At 34.7% G+C, this 21,440-nt stretch overlaps 1 protein-coding gene across 3 annotated transcripts in view; it reads right to left on the reverse strand.

Moving 5' to 3' along the window:
- The window catches only part of EVI5 (ecotropic viral integration site 5), a 167,135-nt gene that overhangs the window by 111,183 nt on the left and 34,512 nt on the right, over positions 1 to 21,440 (reverse strand). For all 3 annotated transcript variants that reach the window (XM_087820590.1, XM_087820589.1, XM_087820588.1), the window contains exons 2-5: positions 19,453 to 19,682; positions 2,955 to 3,144; positions 2,090 to 2,314; positions 1,247 to 1,321 (exon numbers count right to left, since the gene is read on the reverse strand). In XM_087820590.1, the coding sequence (XP_087676716.1) occupies positions 1,247 to 1,321; positions 2,090 to 2,314; positions 2,955 to 3,144; positions 19,453 to 19,601 (639 nt within the window). In that variant the 5' untranslated portion in view covers positions 19,602 to 19,682. The remainder of the gene's footprint in view (positions 1 to 1,246; positions 1,322 to 2,089; positions 2,315 to 2,954; positions 3,145 to 19,452; positions 19,683 to 21,440) is intronic.

Genomic DNA, 21,440 nt, shown 5'->3' on the forward strand with positions numbered 1-21,440 from the left:
ACAATGTTGTAAAACAGCTATACTTCCAACTTTAACATTTCTAGTTTTTATTATTATTATTATTATTATTTATAATCTAATGTTAGAAATAGTCAAATATCCTGTAATAATAACTTCTGGAAGTTCTTCTGTTATAAAACAAAGTAAAAAACAGTCATTTTTATTATAAACCAGTGTCTCTGACATCAGGTTTTTGACATTCAGAAAAGAAATGTGTACATTCCTAATACTTACAGAGTTTTAAAACTCAGGTAGAACTGTTGGCTAATGGAAGCAAAGCATCAGGAAACACAGTTTTTGATTCTTACTCTGCTTTTATCTATCATGATATGTAATCTTGAAAGTCACTAAACTTTTATTGCCTACCTACTACCTGCCAAACACCATGCTAGGCTTTTACATACATTATCTCATCTAGTCCTCACAAGGAATCTGAAAGTAGACATTACCTAATTAATACTCAGAGAGAGGTTGAATAATCTAGCCCAAATTCATAGAACTCAGTGCAGAACTAAAATGCAAAAACCAGCCTACATAATTCAAATAAAATTATTTCCAAGGTTTCCTTTCAGACCATATTTTAATCTGAGACTAAACATAGAGTATGATGGACTTTTTTTAAATTTTAACAAGGCTGAAGAGATAACCACTCTATGACATTTCTCTTCAAAGCTATGATTATCCTGTCCCTGAATTCTGAGAACATCCCACCCAAACCTACTCCAAAATAAGTCACTGCCAACAGAAATATATATATATATATATATATATATATACACACACACACACACACACACCCCTAAGGCGACTGAGTACCACATTGTAGAGCCTATAACAAGCCCTCAGTTCCATGACAAACAAAATTCCTGTATAATTTTTCCAAAGATGTTGTACAACATAGGATTTCATACCAACACTTGAATCTTGTCCTCCTTGGTTTAAAAAAGATTACTCCTTCTTAAATACTGACATGTAAGTTAAGATTTAAAAGTAGATACAGGCTTTAGTAAATACTGTGGACCAAAGGTAAATAATACCAAAAAGGTGGAATTTCACTTAGCGGAGGATATTATTCTGTTATTTTCAACACTTTCAGTAATCTTCTAAAGTGCAAACTAAATATTCCTAATTAAATTATGCCTAAGGAAAAATACCCAGTATCAACTTATACTTAATAAAAACAAGGATACTTTTAAAATTCTCCAATGCAACTTTAATTGGACACTTAACACTTGTATTAACTTACCTGCAAAAGCAACAATCCAACTATAAAAGCACTTCCTTGACAGTAACCAACCTCACGATCCACTAAAGAATATGCCTAAAAAGTAAAAAGTATTGTTCAAAATACTTTAACATGATATATTATACCTTCCTTCTCTAAAAACCTAAAAATAGTGAAACAAACAAGTAAATTAAAGACCACTTTTTAGAAAAGCTCTTACTTGCTTGTTGTAGATGTTATCCTGTAAATATTTAAAAAGCAAATTATTTATTACATAAAATTTTCTTTTGACAATTTTTCTTTTAACTTTAGAAACTAACAGCTCCTAAGGACAAAAAAAGAAAAGTTTGTACTTGGGAAAGTAACAAAGTTTTAAAATAATTTAATATGTATAATAAATAAAGATAAAACCAGAAACGGTTTAATAAGAAATCAATGTTTCAGAGGCAGCTGGAAGGGAAAGAAACTATGGAAAGGGAAAAGGCATTATTGAAGAAAAAATTACAATTGTACACACTTTCAGGGGCTAACAACACTGACCATAGCAAGTAGAAAAATTTGCTCCCAGATTGTGAAACTCCTAGAAGGTGAAATATTCATTTTCATAGAGGATCTCTCAATGTATAGTGATTTCTAGGTTATTTGATTTTGGCCAACTAATACCGAGCAATGTAATGAATCTTCTAATACGTTCTCTAAACTAGACTGTAATGTAGCATCAGAATTAAAGTAAAAATTATGCTAAAGCCAAATTTATTGCCAAAGCAACTGACGACTGGGATGAGAGTTCATGCTTCTTTGTGGAAAATGTATAATTTCAACCTTCTGAGAATTTACTTCAAAAAATAAATAAACAGAACTTACCTTCATTACATTAAATAAAACCTCCTGTCCAAAGCTATCTTTTTCCTTAAAAAAATTGTGTTCGGGATAAGTTCTAGCAATGTCCCTTCGGATCAATTTTTCACAAGGCGAAGTCATTTTCAGAAGTTCTGAGTACTGATCCTTGATTGGCATACTTTGTGCACTGCAAAGAAGTTGCCAAACTATTGCTCTAAAATGGTGGGGTATCCCTTTACGAACAAGTTCCTAAAAATAAAAGTAACATTTAAAAAATGAATTATTTAAGTCTCCTATCTTGAAAGCCAAAGAAGACTTATTGGAAGTTGGAGTACGGTGGAAGACTTTATCAAATTTATAATTCACAAAACTACTTTTATAAGACTAGGGAACCTTTTAACCAACACTAAGACTTGGTCCTTGGGTGTATCCTGTTCTGATCAGGGGAGGAGGCACTACAATGTTATAAATTCTTATCATCTCACTCAAAGTATGATCTCTAAAGGTACTAATCTGCAGAGCTATGAATGGTAGTACAGTAATCATCATCTTAAAAAGGGCTGTTATCAGGCAAAAAATAAAAAATAAAGGTAAAATACTGATAATTCAAGGATGTAGGATGTCACAACTTCATTTCTGAATCTATAAAATGATAGAATTTAATTTCTAAAATAATTTTCACCTATCTATTTCTACAATTAGGAGACCTCTATAACAACTGATATTTATAAATCAAAATTTCTATGGGCACAAATTAATGAAAACATATAAAGGACACTTCTTTATTATAGTACCTGCAAAGTAGTTAAATCTGATTTTTAATCCTCTATCAATCCATACCTGATTCCCTTTCAGATAAGAGAAAGAACATCAACAAGAATATGAATACCTTAACGTGCTTTTCCTTCTTTTTACGAACATCTTCCCATTCATTAACAATTCTTCCCCAAAGTATCCAAGAATCTTCTTCAAGGTGGCTAAGGTTGCTAGAGGCTGATGAACTTGACACAAGGGAGGAGCCACTGTTTCTTCTTGACCCATTTACAGATTTCAAAGACTTACTATCCGTCTCTAGCAATCTAAAACATAATTAAAAACTGCTCAAGATCTAATTTCACAGTAATACCAAATGAAGCAATGGTGATACTTAGAGCTTCACGACAGCAATTTAGCCATAGTTTAAAAATATGCATAATTTCAATAATATTTATTAAGCATCTATAAAATTACTGCTGTATTTTTCATCTTAGCATAGCAATTTCAAATTTTGAAACAATAAATTATGTTAAAGATTTTAGTTGTATTATTAGTCCCATCATAATGTCCCTTCATCTCCAACTAAAATTCAAATTAGGAGAAATCTGGTGAGAAAAGTGGTTGAGAGGGCTTCAGGGGGAAAAAACTGTACTTGGAAGAACTATAACAAATTCTATGGAAGAACTAACCCTAACGTGTTTACAATGTGTCCAGGGCTAAAAAAAAAAAAAAAAAAAGGAAGGAAAAACCACACTAATTACCCAAATCGCTTCTCTTTTTTCATTTTGCTTCACCCACATATAACTAATCTGCTTAAAACAAAAAGTGTTTTGTTTGGCCCATGCAGTTTGTTATAAAAAACTGAATACTAATAAAATTAAAGGATTTCATTTATCTGTTTATATACAAATATATTTGTATTTATGTATAATTCTGGATTCTCTTGAAAAATAAGATAGGGCAAAACCAGGCCCATAATCCTGCACAGGAACAAAAGTGTATAGCAGCAGAAGCTTTAATCCACTCAATCTCCCAAAAATTCAGGCCAACTAACAGCTGTTATTTATCAGAAAGTCCTGTTGGCCTTTGAGCTTGCAACCCCGCGTTAGGTCTCTTCCTTATCTGTAGAAAGATAGGTTAAGATAGTTTTAGAGATCCATTCCACGACTCATCACAACATCAAATCCATTCTTTCACATATACACACACTATAAAGAAAGATTGGAAAATATGGCTCTATCATTATAAAGGTGTAAATTGCACATCATTCAAATAAGGGTCCTAAAACATCTGTTTGTGTATTGAACACAGCTACTACTCACTTCCAGTAACTTCAGAAAGTGATGTGCTAAGGGTACAAGAAATGCTCCTAATACTAATTTGTGATATACTAAAAAACTAATACAGAAAAAAAATTTGGTGAAACACTATTTAGCAGATTACAGAAAGAAATACCCTTTGCAAAACAGATTTACATCTTGCTTATCTTAACTTCCCTAAAAGCATTTAGCTCAGTATAAAGTACATAAAATATTGACTGAATTGAAATAACATGAAAACCCCCATATTAAAAAACCTTCAAATTCAAGATGTCATATTCAATTACAATATAAATTGAACAACTACTATCCTTATTCATGGGATAATATAATACATTTTCATGGCAACAATAATTTAAATAAAATGTCCCAAATATTGCTAGAAACAGAAAAATGTATAAAGCAGTCATATTAGGTCAACTAACTGGGTTGCCATAAATATTCTTTATTAGAAAAGCATAATTAACGATGATGTTTAACTTCAAGTACTTTTCGCCATGAATACTATTTCAGTAAGTCCATAATATATCTTATAGAAAAATTATTGTATACATGTAAGTAAATCTATATATGATTCTAAAGCCTAAGAATTCCAAATGGAATAGAGAAACAAACTTTACTAAAATAATCTGAACCTAAATTCTTAGTTTCACTTAATCACTGAATGCTTGCTATATGCCAAATAATTAACTGTATCACTGCCATCAATAGAGAGGCGTTCAGTTAAAAATAACATAATGATATTTCCTAAGCTAAACATAAGTTTGAGATGCAACCGAAGTATAAACGAACAGTTCCTAAACAGAAGGCTTTTAGAGCATCAGAAAGGTATCACGTTGCCAAATTGCAACTTTTGGGATAAACAGGAAATGCCAAGTGAAATTCATGGGTGGGTTAAAGAAAAAGGTTAAGTAGTAGTTCACCTTCAGAGGAAACTGAAATTACACATACAAATATACAACACTGTGAGAAAGATTTACAAATGAAATATTCCAACTAAAGACATCACGTTATTTAAAGATACTGTCCCTGTCTTAACTCACATGACATACAAAAATGACTCAAAATGGACAACAGGGCTGAATATAAAAGCTAAACTATTAAAGTCCTTGAAGAAAACAGGAAAAAGTCTTCATAACCTTGGAGTAGGCAAAATTTGTTAATGGGACAAAAGGAAATATTAACCATAAAAGAAAAAAAAAATGATTAAAAAATAAATTGCCTTCAAACTTAAAATGCTGTGTTCTTCAAAAGATACCTGTTAGACAGATATGAGCAGAGGCCAGGTACAGAAACTCATCAGTGCACAAAGCCCCAGATGCCTAGCAAGGGGCAAAACTGGGAAAACAAGAACTTTGTCCCCAGGGTAACCTATCCTCTCCTAGCATATCGCTGGTCATGCTGTTTAGACCCCTAAGCCCTGAGCATTTCCTCCCTAAAGATAACATCTAGGCCTCAGTTGTATTTCAGCTATAGGCCCAGAGAAGCAGCAAAACCAGAGAAGTGGCTCTGTGGCTGCCTCAGGACCAGCTACATTGACTAATGACCCCCTGCACTGGCACTAACTGATCAGTAGAGACCACAACTCTGAAAGAGTACACCTGAAAAGCTGAGGAATAATCTATTAAGACCCTCCCCTGACACCTCTGATTCCCACCTGCAAGAAAGAGATAAATATGCTCAGGACAAAGGACCCAGTGCAAGCTCCACAGCGCCACCTCCTTCCCCCCTTCTTCCCTTGGAGGGGACCCCACGAGACTTGCAACCAGGGGAGCAATGGGCAGCGGCAGCTCATCCGGGGCTAACCCCCTGAACCTGTCTCCAAGGTCCCTTCTCTCTCTGACTTCTCAGTGAGCCAAAGCAGCCCAGCCGAGGCTCTCCTGTTGCTGCTTTTATGTTCTTACTTGTTTCACTGTCCCAAGTATGGACACAATACCCTTTGACTCAGTGCTATGTAGCCCTTCCCTTTGGATATCCCCATCCCCTTTTCCTTAAATAAATTTAATTTTTCTTTATTCACTGTCTGAGATGGCTATTTAGCCTGCCCTCACACCACCAACTTTAACCTTTCAATACCATTAAGAAAATAAAAAGGTAAGACATAGACTGAAAAAAATTTTTTCAACATATATATCTGACAGAAGATTGGTAATCCAGAATATATGAAGAACTTTTTTTTTAAAATATATACTTTGTTATTGATTTCAGAGAGAGAGGGAGAGGGAGAGAGAGAGAGAAACATCAGTGATGAGTCATTGATCAGCTGTCCCCTGCACACACCCTGCTGGGGATTGAGCCTGAAACCCCGGGCATGTGCCCTGACTGGGAACAGAACCTTGATCTCCTGGATCCTAGGTTGATGCTCAACCGCTGAGCCATGCTGGCCATGCTATGATGAAGAACTCTCTTAAAATCAATAATTAAGAAGGCAAACAGGGAGAAGATATGACTTTGGGTAGTGGGCACCAGAGCAATATATAGACCTTGTAACATAGAAACCCACACCTGAAACCTATATGTTCATATTAACCACTGTCACTCCAATAAATTTAATTAAAAATAATAATAAAACATTTAAATTTTTAAAAAGGCAACATATTCTGAAACGAGTAAAAGACTTAAACTGACATTTCCAAAACTAGATAATCAAGTGGCCAATAAGTAATTGAGTGGTCAACATCTTTAGTCATCAGGAAATGCAAGTTAAAACCACACTATGGGCACATTAGAATGACCACACCAAGTACTGCCCAGGATGGGGGCACTTTTAACTCATATACAGATATCAGGAGTATAGTTCAACCACTTTGAAGAACTGTTAGGCAGTTCTTTATAAAGTTAAATATATTTTCATATTACTCAGGAAGAGAAATAAAAACATATGTCCAAAAAAAAACTTGCTGTTGAAAGTCCACAGAAGTTTTATTCATGATAGCCAAAACCCAGAAACAACCTAAAAAACCAGAAAATAAGTGACAAAGTTGTGATATAGTCATTCATTGCAATACTATTCAGCAATAAACAGAAACAAACTGCTGATACATATATGAATATGGATGAATCCTATAAACATTAGGGTGAATGAAAGCCAGATGCAAAAGAGTACATACTATATGATCCCACTTATATGAAGTTCAAGAACAAGCATATTACAGAAGAAAATATAGGATTAAATCCTCATGTCTTTGGGTTAGACAAAGTCTTCTTATATGAGACACCAAAAGCACAAGTGGCAAAATAAAAAGATATATACATTGTACGGCATCAGAATTTAAATTATTTTATACCTCACTGGATGTCATTAAGAAAGTGAAAAGAAAACCCACAGAATGGGAAAAAATACTTGCAACACATGAGACTTTTATCCAGAATGTATAAAGAATTCAATAATAAAAAGACAATCCAATTAAAAAATGGGCAAAGAATCAGAATAGACATTTCTCCAAAGAAGATATACAAGTGGCAGTAAGCACATAAAAAGATGCTCAGCATCACCAGTCATTAGGAAAATGCAAATCAAAACCATAATGAGCCACTACTTCACAACCACTAGGATGGCTATGATCAAAGACAAATAATAACAAGTGCTTCAGAAAACAGTCTGGCAATTCCTCAAATGGCTAAACACAGAATTACCATATGAACCAGCAATTAATTCCATTCCTACCAATATATCCAAGAGAAATTAAAACCTATTCCCACACAAAACTTATATAACAGATGTTCATGGCAGTATTATTCATAATAGCCCAAAAGTGGAACTACCCAAATGTTCATCAACTATCGAATGGATAAAAAGCATTGGTATATCCACAAAATGAAATATTATTCGGTCACAAAAAGGAATATTGATACATGCTACAACATGGATGAACCTTAAAAACATTACGTTAAGTAAAAGAAGCCAGTCACAAAAAGAAATGTGATTTCATTTATATGAAATATCTATCTAGCATACAGAAAATAGATTTGTTGTTGCTGAGGTTTGCAGTGGGAGTGAAGGGAGCAGGAAAAGAAGGGCAGTGACTGCTAATAAATGTGCAGTTTCTTTTAGAGGTGATAAAAATGTTCTAAAATTTATTGTGGTGATGGTTGAACTCTGAATATGTGAAAAAACACTGAATTGTATACTTTAAATGGGTGAATTGTATGGTATATGAATTATAATAGCTCAATAAAGCTGGCACATAACAAACAGCAGGTAAATATGCCTATGGCAATAAAAATCAGAAAATGGTTTCAGGGGGTGGAGTTGCTAGAAAGGGCACAAGTGAATTTTCTGAGATGATGGGACTTTTCTAAGAAATTGTCTACATGTTCATGGGCATGTGGGTTATACAAAGGTGTATATATTTGTCAAAACTAAAACTGTACACTTAAGAACTGTGCATTTCTAAAAAAACTCACAACAACTATGCATTTCTCTGATTACAAATTATATATCAAATTTATAAAAATGTATAATAAACATTTCTCTGGCTAATGAGTGAAAATAGGAGTAGTGAAAATTAGGTGAGAAACTACTGCTTAAAAAGAAGCCCTTAAGAACCTTTTAAAAACCAGGACTATTACTTTGTAAAGGACTGGGCTTTTTCTATATAGTAAGTGTATCTATTTTGTGAAGAAGAAAGGTATAAACATTACTTCATTCCTTCCTTTTCAAATTGGTCATTCTAGCAAATCTTAGAATTTTCTAATGAAAAACTTTGGAATTTTATTTCAGTGCTATAGGTATAATGAAGATGTCTGAGACAGAACATTTCCAGTAAGTGTTAATTCTTGAATCGATACAACGAATATCTCCCCACTGAGCTACTTAGTCATGATGTGCAGGAAAAGAATTCACATATTCATTAAGAATATAAATTAACATATTCATACTCTATAAACATAGAATGTGTAGTTAGAATCATATATTTTTATTCCTTATTGCTAAAAGCTGTGATGAAACAATTCAGGAAGACTCCTTAACAGACTGCCACCTAATTTCATGATAATTAAAATATTCTGACATGGTAGAGGAGGGTGCACACTGTCTGAAAAAGTCAACAATTTCTAAAGACGTGAGGCTGGCAACTGGGAAAATGGTAATACAGCACTACTCATAGGTCTGCAGGCTATTGAGAAGTCTTTTCAAGACTTACTTATTTTCCTCTTCCCAGAACATGTGGGTTCACTGACTTGCATGGACTTATTGCAAAAAATCTACCTTCCCATCCCATCATAATTTCCTTATGGCTAATACAAAAAGAAATTTATCAGATTAATGAAAAAATACTGGCCCAGCAGGAATATTGTATGCTATAATTAAAGGCATTCCCATAGGCTTGTGTGGCCTCCTGCCACTATTTCATTCTGCCACTATTATACAACAATTCAGAAATCCAAACTTACTCACCGTCTCAGAATACTGCCAGACTAAGACATTATAGGTTGGTCTGTTAACTGGGGAATACATAATCCTCAGTATCCTAACTAAGCAACTCCAAGTTTCTGTTAGAGTAGCTCTAGCTCTAAGGGTAGCGTTCAAAATGGCTACAGCCCCATATTATCGTAGATGCGGGTGCTAAAGAAAATTATTGGGTGGACTTCAAATAGTATTAAGAATAAAGTCTAGGGTTGGTTGCTTCCAGAAGCTTAGAAGACTTGGCAGAGAGAAAACATTTCCAACTCCCTGATGGATAGAACTAAAGACTAAATTTATAACAACGGAATATGCCAACACACACGGTACTTTGGGTCTTATCTTAGATTACCTTCACCATGTCTTTGCTACTGGGAACTGAACCTTCTCCTCACCAAGGCGATGCCCTATGTAAGGAAAATGGCAGAGTGTGCACTTCATGATGGGCATACGAGGTAAAAAGAGTAGTTTGTGGTAATATGTATTTGATAAACATAAAAGAAAAGGCCTCTTTCTACAATACTATGATTGAAAAATACAAAGAAGAGAAAAAAGAGTAAGTTCTCTTTGGGATATTTGGAGTTTGAAGTGCTTGGGGGGGATATCCATGCAGATAAGAAGCACAGTAGCTGAAAAGATGAGTCTGGAGCTCAGGAAAGAGGTGAGGCCCAGACATAGAAATCTGGCAGTTATTAATGAAGAGTTGATAGTAAACTTTTAAAATATCCTATTGCACTCAGCATAATGCTTTCGTACAGACACCAGAACTGAGAGAGGACAAACAGCACCAGGTCAACACACCACTTGGTAGCGTGTGAACTGCTAAGATACTTTATAAAGAGCTAAGGAAAAGTCTAGGAAAGCTAGGGAAGAAATTGCTATATGAGAAAAACACTCCGAAAGCTAAAAACACTGGTACTTATTGCAGAGGAAGCAACTTTTCAAAATGGAGTTCAAACATCCCTTGTAATGTCACACCAGAGCAACAGGGTATGAATGTGCTGGGGGAAGAGAGCAACTTGCTAGCCTGAAGGCAGGCAAAATCAGTAGCAACAAAATACATGCCTGATTCGGGAGGAAGGAGTCACACTCTCACATCAACATCAAGCACAAACTCCTGTCTCAGAGCAACAGAAACAAAGAAAGGAGAATTTAAAAAAGCATAAGGAATTAGCACTGGAAACAATTCAGAGACAACTCAGAAGAGAGGTGCCTAAACAACAGGGATCTCTCTGGTTGTGAAAGCAACGGGGTTTTTCTTTTGGTTTTGTTTCTTTAAAGATGAGATCTTAGAGAAGGTGAATAAATGAGTCTTACAGCCCCCTCCCAAATATTCTCATCAGAAACTGATGGTTTGGAGTTTACTTTATACAGACATTCCAGAGAGGCAGTTCCAGGCATAGTTGACTTCTGGGACTTTTTAATTAAAAAAAGAGATGATCTGAAGCTAAGCTAGCTGAAACTGAAAGTGTAGTACAATAAATTCTTTTAATTCTATCATCATATTCCTCCAGAAATCTGACAATTAAAAAAATTTAAACAATCCTCAATGAAAAGAAAAAGAATAAAGAGTTTGAGTGAAGACTAAAGTCCTCTCCTATGATTAAAAATACATGTATTTTAAAGATTTTTATTTTTTCAGAGATAGAAGGGAGAGAAAGAGAGAGAGAGAAACATCGATGTGAGAGAGACTCATTGAGTGGTTGCCTCCCGTTCGAGCCCCCACCAGGACCAAGCCTGCAACCAAGGTAAGTGCTGTTGGCCAGAATTCAACCTGGGACCCTTCAGTCCGCAGGCCGACACTCTAACCGGAGCCAAACCAGCTAGGGCAAAACTACATGTACTTTAACACAGAGAGTTGAAAATACCTGTTTTTACTTCCTTAATGTTCATGACTATGTTATAGAGCATATTCTCAGCAAAACTTAGGTACCAATGCTGTGGTGGTAAAATTATAAACATAAGATTAAAGATTCTCTAAGTCAGTATTGTTCAATAGAAATATAACACAAGCCTCTTATATAATTTTAAATGTTTTAGTAGCTGCATTTAAAGTGAAAAGAAACAAGTGTAATTAATTTTAACATTTTACCAAATATAGGCAAAATGCCATTTTAACAAAATGTAATGAAAATTTTTAATTAATGAGATATATTCTTTTTTTAAATCAACTCTTCAAAATCTGGTGTATATTTTACTCAGAGCATATTGCAATTTAGATCAGTCAAATTCCAAGTGCTCATTTGCCACATATGGCTAGTGGTTACCATAATGGATAGTATGAAAGATACATAAATTAAAGTTTCAAACATTCCTGTTTACCATATCAAAAAATAAAAGGTATAAAGTTTCAAACATGCCTGTTTACCATATTAAAAAAAAAAATGCATTTACTTTAGTATAAAACAACTCTTTTCATTTCCTCATCCCCTATCTCAACCCCCAAAATCTGCTAAAAAGCAAAATCTGATTCCAATAATAGAATGTAAAAGGAAACAAACATGGTTGCAATGTTTTAAACCATGCAAATAGTGGCCCACTCAAAATTTAAATCAGCAACATTCACCTCCTTAATTAAAATGCACTGCTATTACACTTGAACCATACCTTCTTAATTCCATCTCTGCCAAAGCTGAGAATACAAATTCTTTATATTTTGAAAAAGAAAAGCACATTTCACACACAGAAAAAAATAACTGTCCCATTTCAACTTTAAGGCTATGAATTATTAACCTTCATCAAACAGATCTTTGACACTGTATTGAACCCTTTCTTCACATCTTTCTGGGATTGCCACATGGACTTATTTTTCAAAAGTAATAACTTTTTTATAGAATTTGTTATCTTCAAATTTCTCATATTTTAATTTTCTAAAATACTGCCATTTTTATACTTTCTGAATCAAAGAGAGTTAAGTAACATAGCCAGAGACTCATCTACATTTGAGGAAGAGAAGGAAAAATACTAAAAAGAGCATCTCCCTTGTTAAAAGTAGTAGTTGTGTTTCATATCTACATATATAACTTGCATATCTACATTACAAACCACAGAAGTGCTCAGAGAAAATGTAAGTAATTATTCTTAAATTATTCCTTGGACTTAATACGTTAGTAGGGTAATGGGGGACAGTAAGGGGAAGAAAGCAAGATCTTAGTGCTTGTCTTCCCTTTTTTTTTTTTTGAGAATTTTTGAGATTTTATTTGAGTAAAACTGAAGACATGCCGGAGAGCAAGATCTCAAATGCTCCCTGACATTTTATTTTTTACTAAAGTCAGAGAGATGTGTTTTCCCACTAGGATTGTTCTCCTAAGGCAAAAAAAGATGTCACTACATTCACCTGTTCTCTATACAAAAATCCTTCCCATGGATTCTGAGTTTCAATAATTGAGGAGGGTGGGAAGAGGAAAAAGGAGGAAGAGGGAGGGGGAGAGAAAGAGAGAGACTTTCAAATTTCAGACTCAAAAAACTACATATCTTTTGCCCGGCCGGGCGTGGCTCAGCAGTTGAACATTGACCTAGGATCCAGGAGATTTAGGTTTGATTCCCAGTCAGGGCACATGCCCAGGTTGTGGGCTCGATGCCCAGGTTGTGGGCTCGATCCCCAGAAGAGGGCATGCAGGAGGCATCCGATCAATAACGACTCTCTCATCATTGATGTTTCAACTCTCTTTCTCCCTTCCCTTCCTCTCTCTGAAATCAATAAAGATATATTTTAAAAAAAACAACAAAAAAAAACGCTACATATTTTTTAGTGATTCCACACAAGAATTAAAGGTGACAACCTCCTGCTCCTTTTATTTCTTCAAAGTCTTACTTGTGAAAATCTCTTTTCTGAACATCTTTAAATAACTCTAGCAATTATTCTTTAATTAACATATATGCCAAGCACATCTGGTATTCTGGAGTAAATTGTGAACTACTTGGAAAAAAGTTCATCTATACCCATACCACACTCGCAACTATTTTTAATATAGTGCTTTGTATATTTTACTAACTACTACTGATCACAACCATAAAAAATAAATTCAACGTTGGTCACTTAAAAACTCAGCACCAAAAGTTATCGTTTTATTTTGTTTTTTTAAAATCCTCACATGAGGATATTTTTTCCACTGCTTTTTAGAGAAAGTGGAAGGGGTAAAGAGAAAGAGAGAGAGAGAGAGAGGGAGGGAGGGAGGGAGGGAGGGAGGGAGGGAGAAACATCAATGTGAGAGAGACACAGTGACTGGTTGCCTCCCCCACGAGCCCCAACTGGGGCTAGGGATCATCTGCAACTAAGATAGGTGCCTTTGGCCAAAATCGAATTCAGGGCTCTTCAGTCTGTAGGCCGACGCTCTAACCACTGAGTCAAATTAGCTAGTAACAAAAGTTATCTTTTATGAAAAATATTTTCTACGCAAGAAGCAATTCAAAACTTACAAATCCTTTAAACCCTTTAGCACTATCTATAAGGCCCGCACTTTGCCAGTCCTGCCCTAGCTTCATATTCCACTAAGTTTAGCATGTAACATTTCCTTTTATTCTCCTTAATAGTCCTTGTCATTTTCTTTTCTCTGAGGACCTAGTTGTTCATAACTGCCTTCACACAACCTAACATTTCACTCTGCTCTTTCATAACCCTTTTCCAAATTCATCTTATCCAAAAAACTTTGCCAATCTACTTATTATATTAGAAGACCATCTCCTCCCAAAACCTCAACCAAAAGATTTTGCTCAAAACCTTTCAAATGTAATAAGCAAAGGGGCAGAAATTAAACGAACACCTTCATACACACAAAATCCTAACCCTATCACTAACAACAAGGATATCTGTTCACCACTTATATTCAAACTGTTACTGGAGTACAAATAGCCAGTTGCATAAGATAAGAAAAAGAGATACAAGGCATCCAGATTGCAAAGGAAAAAGTAAAAGTTCTTTTACTCACAGTCAACATGCTCATCTATATAGAAAAATCTAATGAAATCTAAAACAACAAAAAAAACCTACCAGAATAACATGTGAGTTTAGCAAGGGAGCAGGATACATGATTAATAAGAAAAAACAATTGTATTTCTATATTCTAGCAATGAACAATCAAAAATTAAATTTATAAAAATAATACCATGCACAAGCAATAATAAGTAATATACTGTGTTCATGGGTAGAAGATGATATTGTCAGGGATTCAATGCAATTCCAATAAAAATCTCAGCAAGTATTTTTGTAAAAATTAACAACTTGAGCCTGGCCGGGCGTGGCTCAGCAGTTGAGCGTCGAACTAGGATCCAGGCGATGGGGGTTCGATTCCTGGTCAGGGCACATGCCCGGGTTGCAGGCTCGATCAATGACTCTCTCATCATTGATGTTTCTATCTCTCTCTCTCCCTCTCCTTTCCTCTCTCTGAAATCAATAAAGATATATTTAAAAAATAAATAAAAATTAACAACTTGATGTAAAATTCATATGGGAATGCTAAGAATCAAAAATAGTCAAAATGAAAGAACAAAAATGGAGGATTAAAACTATGTAATTTCAAGACTTACTATAAAGCTCCAATAATCAAAACAGTATCATATTGGCATTCAGATAGACAAATAGATCAATGGAAGAGAATAGAGTCCTGAAATAGGCCAATCATATATGGACAGCTGTTTTTTTAAACAAAAGTGAAAAAGTGATTAAGTGGAGAAAAATGTCTTTTCAATAAATGATATGAAACAATATTCGTATTCAGCAAATGAACTTTGATCTATACTTTGCTCCATATACAAAATTAACTCAAAATGGTTCATAGATCTAAATGTAAAACTATAAAACTTCTAAATATAGGAGTCAATCTGTGTAACTTTGAGTCATCAAAAGTGCAATCCATAAAAGAAAACTTTCAAATTGAACTTCATCCAATTTAAAACTTTCGCTCTTCAAAACATATTCAAAACTACAGATTGGGGGGAAAAATATTTGAAAAGTATATACATGAAAAAGGACTTGTATACAAAATATATAAAGAACTCTTGAGCCTGGCCAGGCATGGCTCAGTGGCTAAGCGTCAACCTAGGATCCAGGCGATCGGGGTTCGATTCCTGGTCAGGGCACATGCCCAGGTTGTGGGCTTGATCGATGACTCTTTCGTCATTGATGTTTCTATCTCTCTCCCTCTCCTTTCGTCTCTCTGAAGTCAATAAAGATATGTTTTTAAAAAAATTTTTAAAAAAAAGGAACTCTTGAAACATAATAGTAAGAAAACAAACTCATTTTTTTAAACAAGCAAAATTTCAAACAGACATTTTATTAAGGAAGATATATCAGTGGCAAATAAGCACATAAAAAGATGCTCAATACCTATTACAAAATGCAAATTAAAACCACATGATACCATCCACGCCCGAATAGTCAACTAATCTTTGATAAAGGAAGCAAGAATATACAATGGGGTAAAGATAGCCTCTTCAATAAATGGTGTTGGGAAAATTGGAAAGATAAATGGGAAAAAATAGAAATTGGACCACTTTCTTACACCAAATACAAAAATAAACTCAAAATAAATAAAGACTTAAATGTAAGACCTGAAACCATAAAACCATAATACTTTTTAATATATCTCCCCAAGCAAGGGAAATAAAAGAAAAAATAAACAAATGGGACATCAAACTAAAAACTTTTTGCACAACAAAGGAAACCATTTTTAAAAAACCAAAAAGACAACCTACTAAATGGGAGAAGATATTGCCAAATGATACATTGGATAGGAGTTAATATCAGAAATATATATGTAACTCATACAAGTTAACACCAAAAAAGCAAACAATCTGATTAACAAATGGACATGCAATTGACCGAATAGGCATTTCTCCAAAGAGGGCACACAATTGACCAACACACATATGAAAAGGTGCTCATCACTAATTATCAGGGAAATATAAATTACAACCACAATGAGATATCACCTCACACCTCTCAGAATGGCTAGCATCAATAAATCAATAAACTACAAGTATTGGTGAGGATGTGGAGAAAAGGGAACCCTAGTGTACTGTTGGTGAGATTGTGCAGCCACTATAGAAAACAGTATGGAGGTTCCTCAAAAAATTAAAAATAGAACTACTGTATCACCCAGCACTTCCACTTCTGGGTGTTTATCTGAAGAAATTCAAAACATTAATTCAAAAAGATGTATGCACTCCTGTGTTCACTGCAGCATATTTACAATAGCCAATATATGGAAGCAACCTAAATGTCCATCAATAGGCTAATAGATAAAGATTGGTACCTATATACAATAAAATGTTACTCAGCCATTAAAAAGAATGAAATCTTACCACAGGGACGGACTTACATGTATTATGCTAAGTGAAATAAGTCAGAGAAAGACAAATACCAATATGATTTCACTTATATGTGGAATCTAAAAAACAAAGTAAACAAACACTAATAAATACAGAGAAGAAACTGATGGTCGCCAAATGGAAAGGGGGGTTGGGGAAATAAGTGAAAACATGGAAGGGACTAAGAAATACAAACTCCCAGTTATAAAAAGTCATGGGGATATAAAGTACAACACAGGGAACACATTCAATAATATTGTAACAGTTAGGTATGGTGTCAGATGGGTACCACTTATTGGGGTGATAACTTTGTGAGGTACATAAATGACTAATCACTATGTTGTACACCTGAAACTAATATAATACTGTAAGTCACCGTAACTGAAAAATAAATTTTAAAAAGCACAAGATATCAATACCTACTAAAATGGCTAAAATTAAAAAGACTGATAGCACCAAGTGTTGACAAGGATGTAGAGGAAATGTTTATAAACTAATGGTAGGAATGTAAAAAAGTATAGGCCCTTGGGGAAACAGGCTAACAGTAAAATGTATACCTACCATATGAATCAGCTATTCCATCACTAGGTATGTGTCCAGGAGAAATGAAAGCATATATCAATACGAATGTTTGTACAAAAATGATTTTTTTAAGATTAATTTTTTTGGCCCTGGCCAGTGTGGCACAGTGGTAAGAGCATTAGCCCTGGCACTGAAGGGTGACAAGTTCAATTCCCAGTCAAGAACATGTACCTAGGTTGCTGGTCAAGCCCAGGCCCTGGTTGGGATGAGTATGGGAGATAATCAATCGGTGTCTCTGTCTCTCTCTTCCCCATCCCTCCCTCCCACTCTCTAAAAATCAATGGAGAAAACATCCTTGGGTGAGGATTAAACAAAACAAAAAAAGGATTTTTTTTTTTATTGAATTGATTGGGGTGACTGGTTAATAAAATTATATAGGTTTCAGATATACAATTCTATAATATATCATCTGTATATTATATTTCGTGTTCACCATCCAAAGTCAAGTCTCCTTCCAAAACCACTTATCCCTCCTTTACCCCTCTCCTCTATCTCCCTCTACCCCCCTTTCCCTCTGGTAGTGCCCATACACCTGTTCGTGTCTATGAGTTGTTGTGTTTTGTTTTGATTAATCCCTTCACCTTTTTCATCAAGCCTCCCAACCCACCTCCCCCTCTGACAGATGTCAATCTGTTCTCCGTATCTATGAGTCTGTTTCTATTTCACTTCTTCATGTATTTTGTTCATTAGATTCCACATATAAGTGAAATCATATGGCACTTTCTTTTCTCTATTCATATATGCCACAATGTGGATTAATCTCAAAATAATTATATTGAGTGAAATAATCCATTAAAAAAGAGTATATAGTGCCTTGGCTCAGTTGGTTGGGTGTCATACTGTGCACCAAGATGTCACCGGTTCAATTCCCAGTCCGGGCTTATGCCAGGGACAAGGGCTCAATTCCCAGTAGGGGGCGTGCAGGAGGCAGCAGATCAATGTTTCCTTCTCACATACATGTTTTCCCCCCACACACTTCGTCTCTCTCTAAAAATCAATAGATTTTTAATTTTTTTTTAAAGAGTATATAGTGTAAGATTCCATTTCTATAAAATTCTAGAAAATGCAACCTATCTAGTTTGAAAGCAGATCAATGGCTCCCTGGGGATGTGAAAGGGGATAATGGATATGTTCATTTTCTTGATTACGGTGATAATTTCACAATATATACATATGTCAAAACTACCAAATTATATGCCTTATTAAGTGTACTTTTTTATTATGTCAATTATATATCAAAAAAACTGCTAGAAATGATCTCTGCTATCATGTTTAAAGTGAGTGGTAATATAAACCTTGACTAAACACAAAAGGATGCTCTTCTAATAATTCCTTTGTAACTGATGCCCTAAAGAGCTTTTGATAACAATATAGTGAAAGGACACAGAATCCAGAGCACACATTCCTAGCAGAGTCAACAACTATTTCATATCCATCAACAGAAAAGGATACTTTGCCTGCCGTGAACAAACTTATGAAGAGATTTCCTACTCTAAAACACAAATCAGATATCCAGCCTGCTTAAATGATTTTACAACTTAACCAAGGGCACTATTTAGCTTAAAACAAAAATGGTGGTTTTATTTGCCTTTAAAATTTTTTCTAAAATTCAGGAAGAATTTAGGGAAAATTCTATACTAAGAAAATAAATATATAGGGAGAGGGGGGGTAGAGACAGAGGAGTGTATAGAGGGTATAAATAGCGATGGAAAAAAATTAAATAAAGGGGAAAAATATATATATATATATAAAACTATGTGAGCCAAAATAAAATTTTAATCCAACTTTAGTTTTAAGACCACTTCTCCAAAAAAGACTTGAATACTTTTAAGTAATTTTGATAAACGATGCACCAAAAACTAGAAAAATAGACATCCTTAATATGAGTATTTAAAACTTTGATAGTGGTGCATATATATATATATATATATATATATATCTATATATAAATATATAGATATATGAATGGTTGAGTTTGCATGATAATTGGAAAGAGAAAGGCCAAGCACCTCACTCACCTATTTTGTTCCTCCAGTTTAGCCAGGAGCTCGAGGTCGTCTGGACTCAGCTGTGACGGGGAAGATGGTGAAAGGGCTGGCGTTGACAGTGTGGTAGACGAGGATGTGGTGGGTAATGAAGCAGATGGACTTGCCACCTGACTGGCCATCTGATTGACTGTATATGATACTGTGTTCTTCACCCATGAGAGAGTAGAACTCAGCTTTTCTGCAACCTTGTCTGTCGCCACCTGAGGATAAAAATAAAAGTTAACGTGTATTTTACAGTATTCATCACCAAGAACTTTGATAATCCTGTTAACTTTTCCTTAGTAATCACCATCAGGATATTTTCTTTGAGGTGATAAAGGTAAAACCTGTTTTAGCAATGATTGTCCTAACATCCATCTTTTGGAAACTGTTTCAGTTCTGCAGCATGAACAAACTAGAACAATGTTTTCCAAACTACAGGTTGAAATTCATCAGGGAGTGATAAAAATCAATGTAACAGGCAACACTAGCATTTTTTAAAAATTAAAAAGAACAGAAAACGTTAGTGTAAAGATATATTATCTTAATGAAATTTTTGTTTGTTACATACATGTATTAAAACTATGTACTTACAGCCCTGGCGAGTGTTGCTCAATGGTTAGAGCGCTCAACGAAGGGTGAGGGGGTTCGATTCCCAGTCAAGGGCAAGAACCTTGACTGCAGGTTCAATACCTGGCCCCCGGTCCGGGGGGGTACAGGAGGCAACCACTGGGTGTCTCTCTCTCTCACATCAATGGTTCTCTCTCCCCCCCCATCTCCCTCCTTCCCACTCTCTCTAAAAGTCAATGGAAAAAATATCCTTGGGTGAGGATTAACAAAAAAACCAAAACAATAAAAACCTATGTACTTACATATATGGATATGTATGGGTATACTGAATGAGATATAAAATGTGTTCTTTATTGGGGTTGTAGTAAAAAGCATTTAAAGCCAAGAAAGTCAAACATGTCCATTAAGTGAGGATAGAGAAATCCTGTAACATGACTAACAAGGCAGAACAAAAAACAAACAAAACTGACATAAATAAGATGTAATGAGACCCATGATATCTGTCTTCAAACCACTGAAGAGTATTTTTACAGAAGAGGGTCTAGTTCTAAAAGAACAAAATTATGATAAACAGTTAACAGTGAGATAGATTCAAGGTAATTTTCAATTGGTCGGAATTATTCAGAAATAGAATGGAATGCCTAAAAAGATTAGATTCCCTACCAATGGCTATAATAAAGCAGCAATTATATGATTTGAATGTCAAGAGCTGAAGATGTGTTTCTGTTTTAAGTGGGCAATCAGGACTAGAAAAGCCTTTAAGATCCCCCCATCTCTAAGATTCAATGAATTATACATATGTCCAAATATATGTCATAAATCAGACCACCCTAAACAGATACATATAAAATAAATTCAGCTGAAAGATATACATAATATTCAAACAAGGCATTATCATTTCAGTAATGAAAAACAATGTGAATAACCATATTTGAATATTTATACAAAACTAAATATTCATAATGATGTGTGAATAAATAAGGTGTAATAGATTTTTAAGGGATTGTACTTTTATAAAAACGATCATAAAAGAACTTCTTGATTGTAAGGCCTGAGACATATATAAAAGCTGAAAACTACAAAGTGCTTTTATGTGCATTGAGATCTTAAATTTTATGCAATAGGTAAATGGCTAGCACACAATAAATTATTTTCTGAATCAGCATATTCTCAGCCAACCTTGGTTATATAAAGCAATTCATATACACACAAATTAAAACAGCAACACATACACAAGTAAAAATCCTACCTAGACTATTTTGGCAGATACTGTTGTCCTCCTGGGTTTTCTCAAAGCTTTCCTCCTCACTTCAATACACACAAGACTCTCTCTATCCCTCTGCCCCCACTACCCACCACCTCAATCCAGCAGGAAAGTCAACATAGAGAAAGGATAATATGGAAGAGAT

Source organism: Miniopterus natalensis, chromosome 9 (genome assembly GCF_054644295.1).
Source record: "Miniopterus natalensis isolate mMinNat1 chromosome 9, mMinNat1.hap1, whole genome shotgun sequence".
NCBI classification, from domain to species: domain Eukaryota; kingdom Metazoa; phylum Chordata; class Mammalia; order Chiroptera; family Miniopteridae; genus Miniopterus; species Miniopterus natalensis.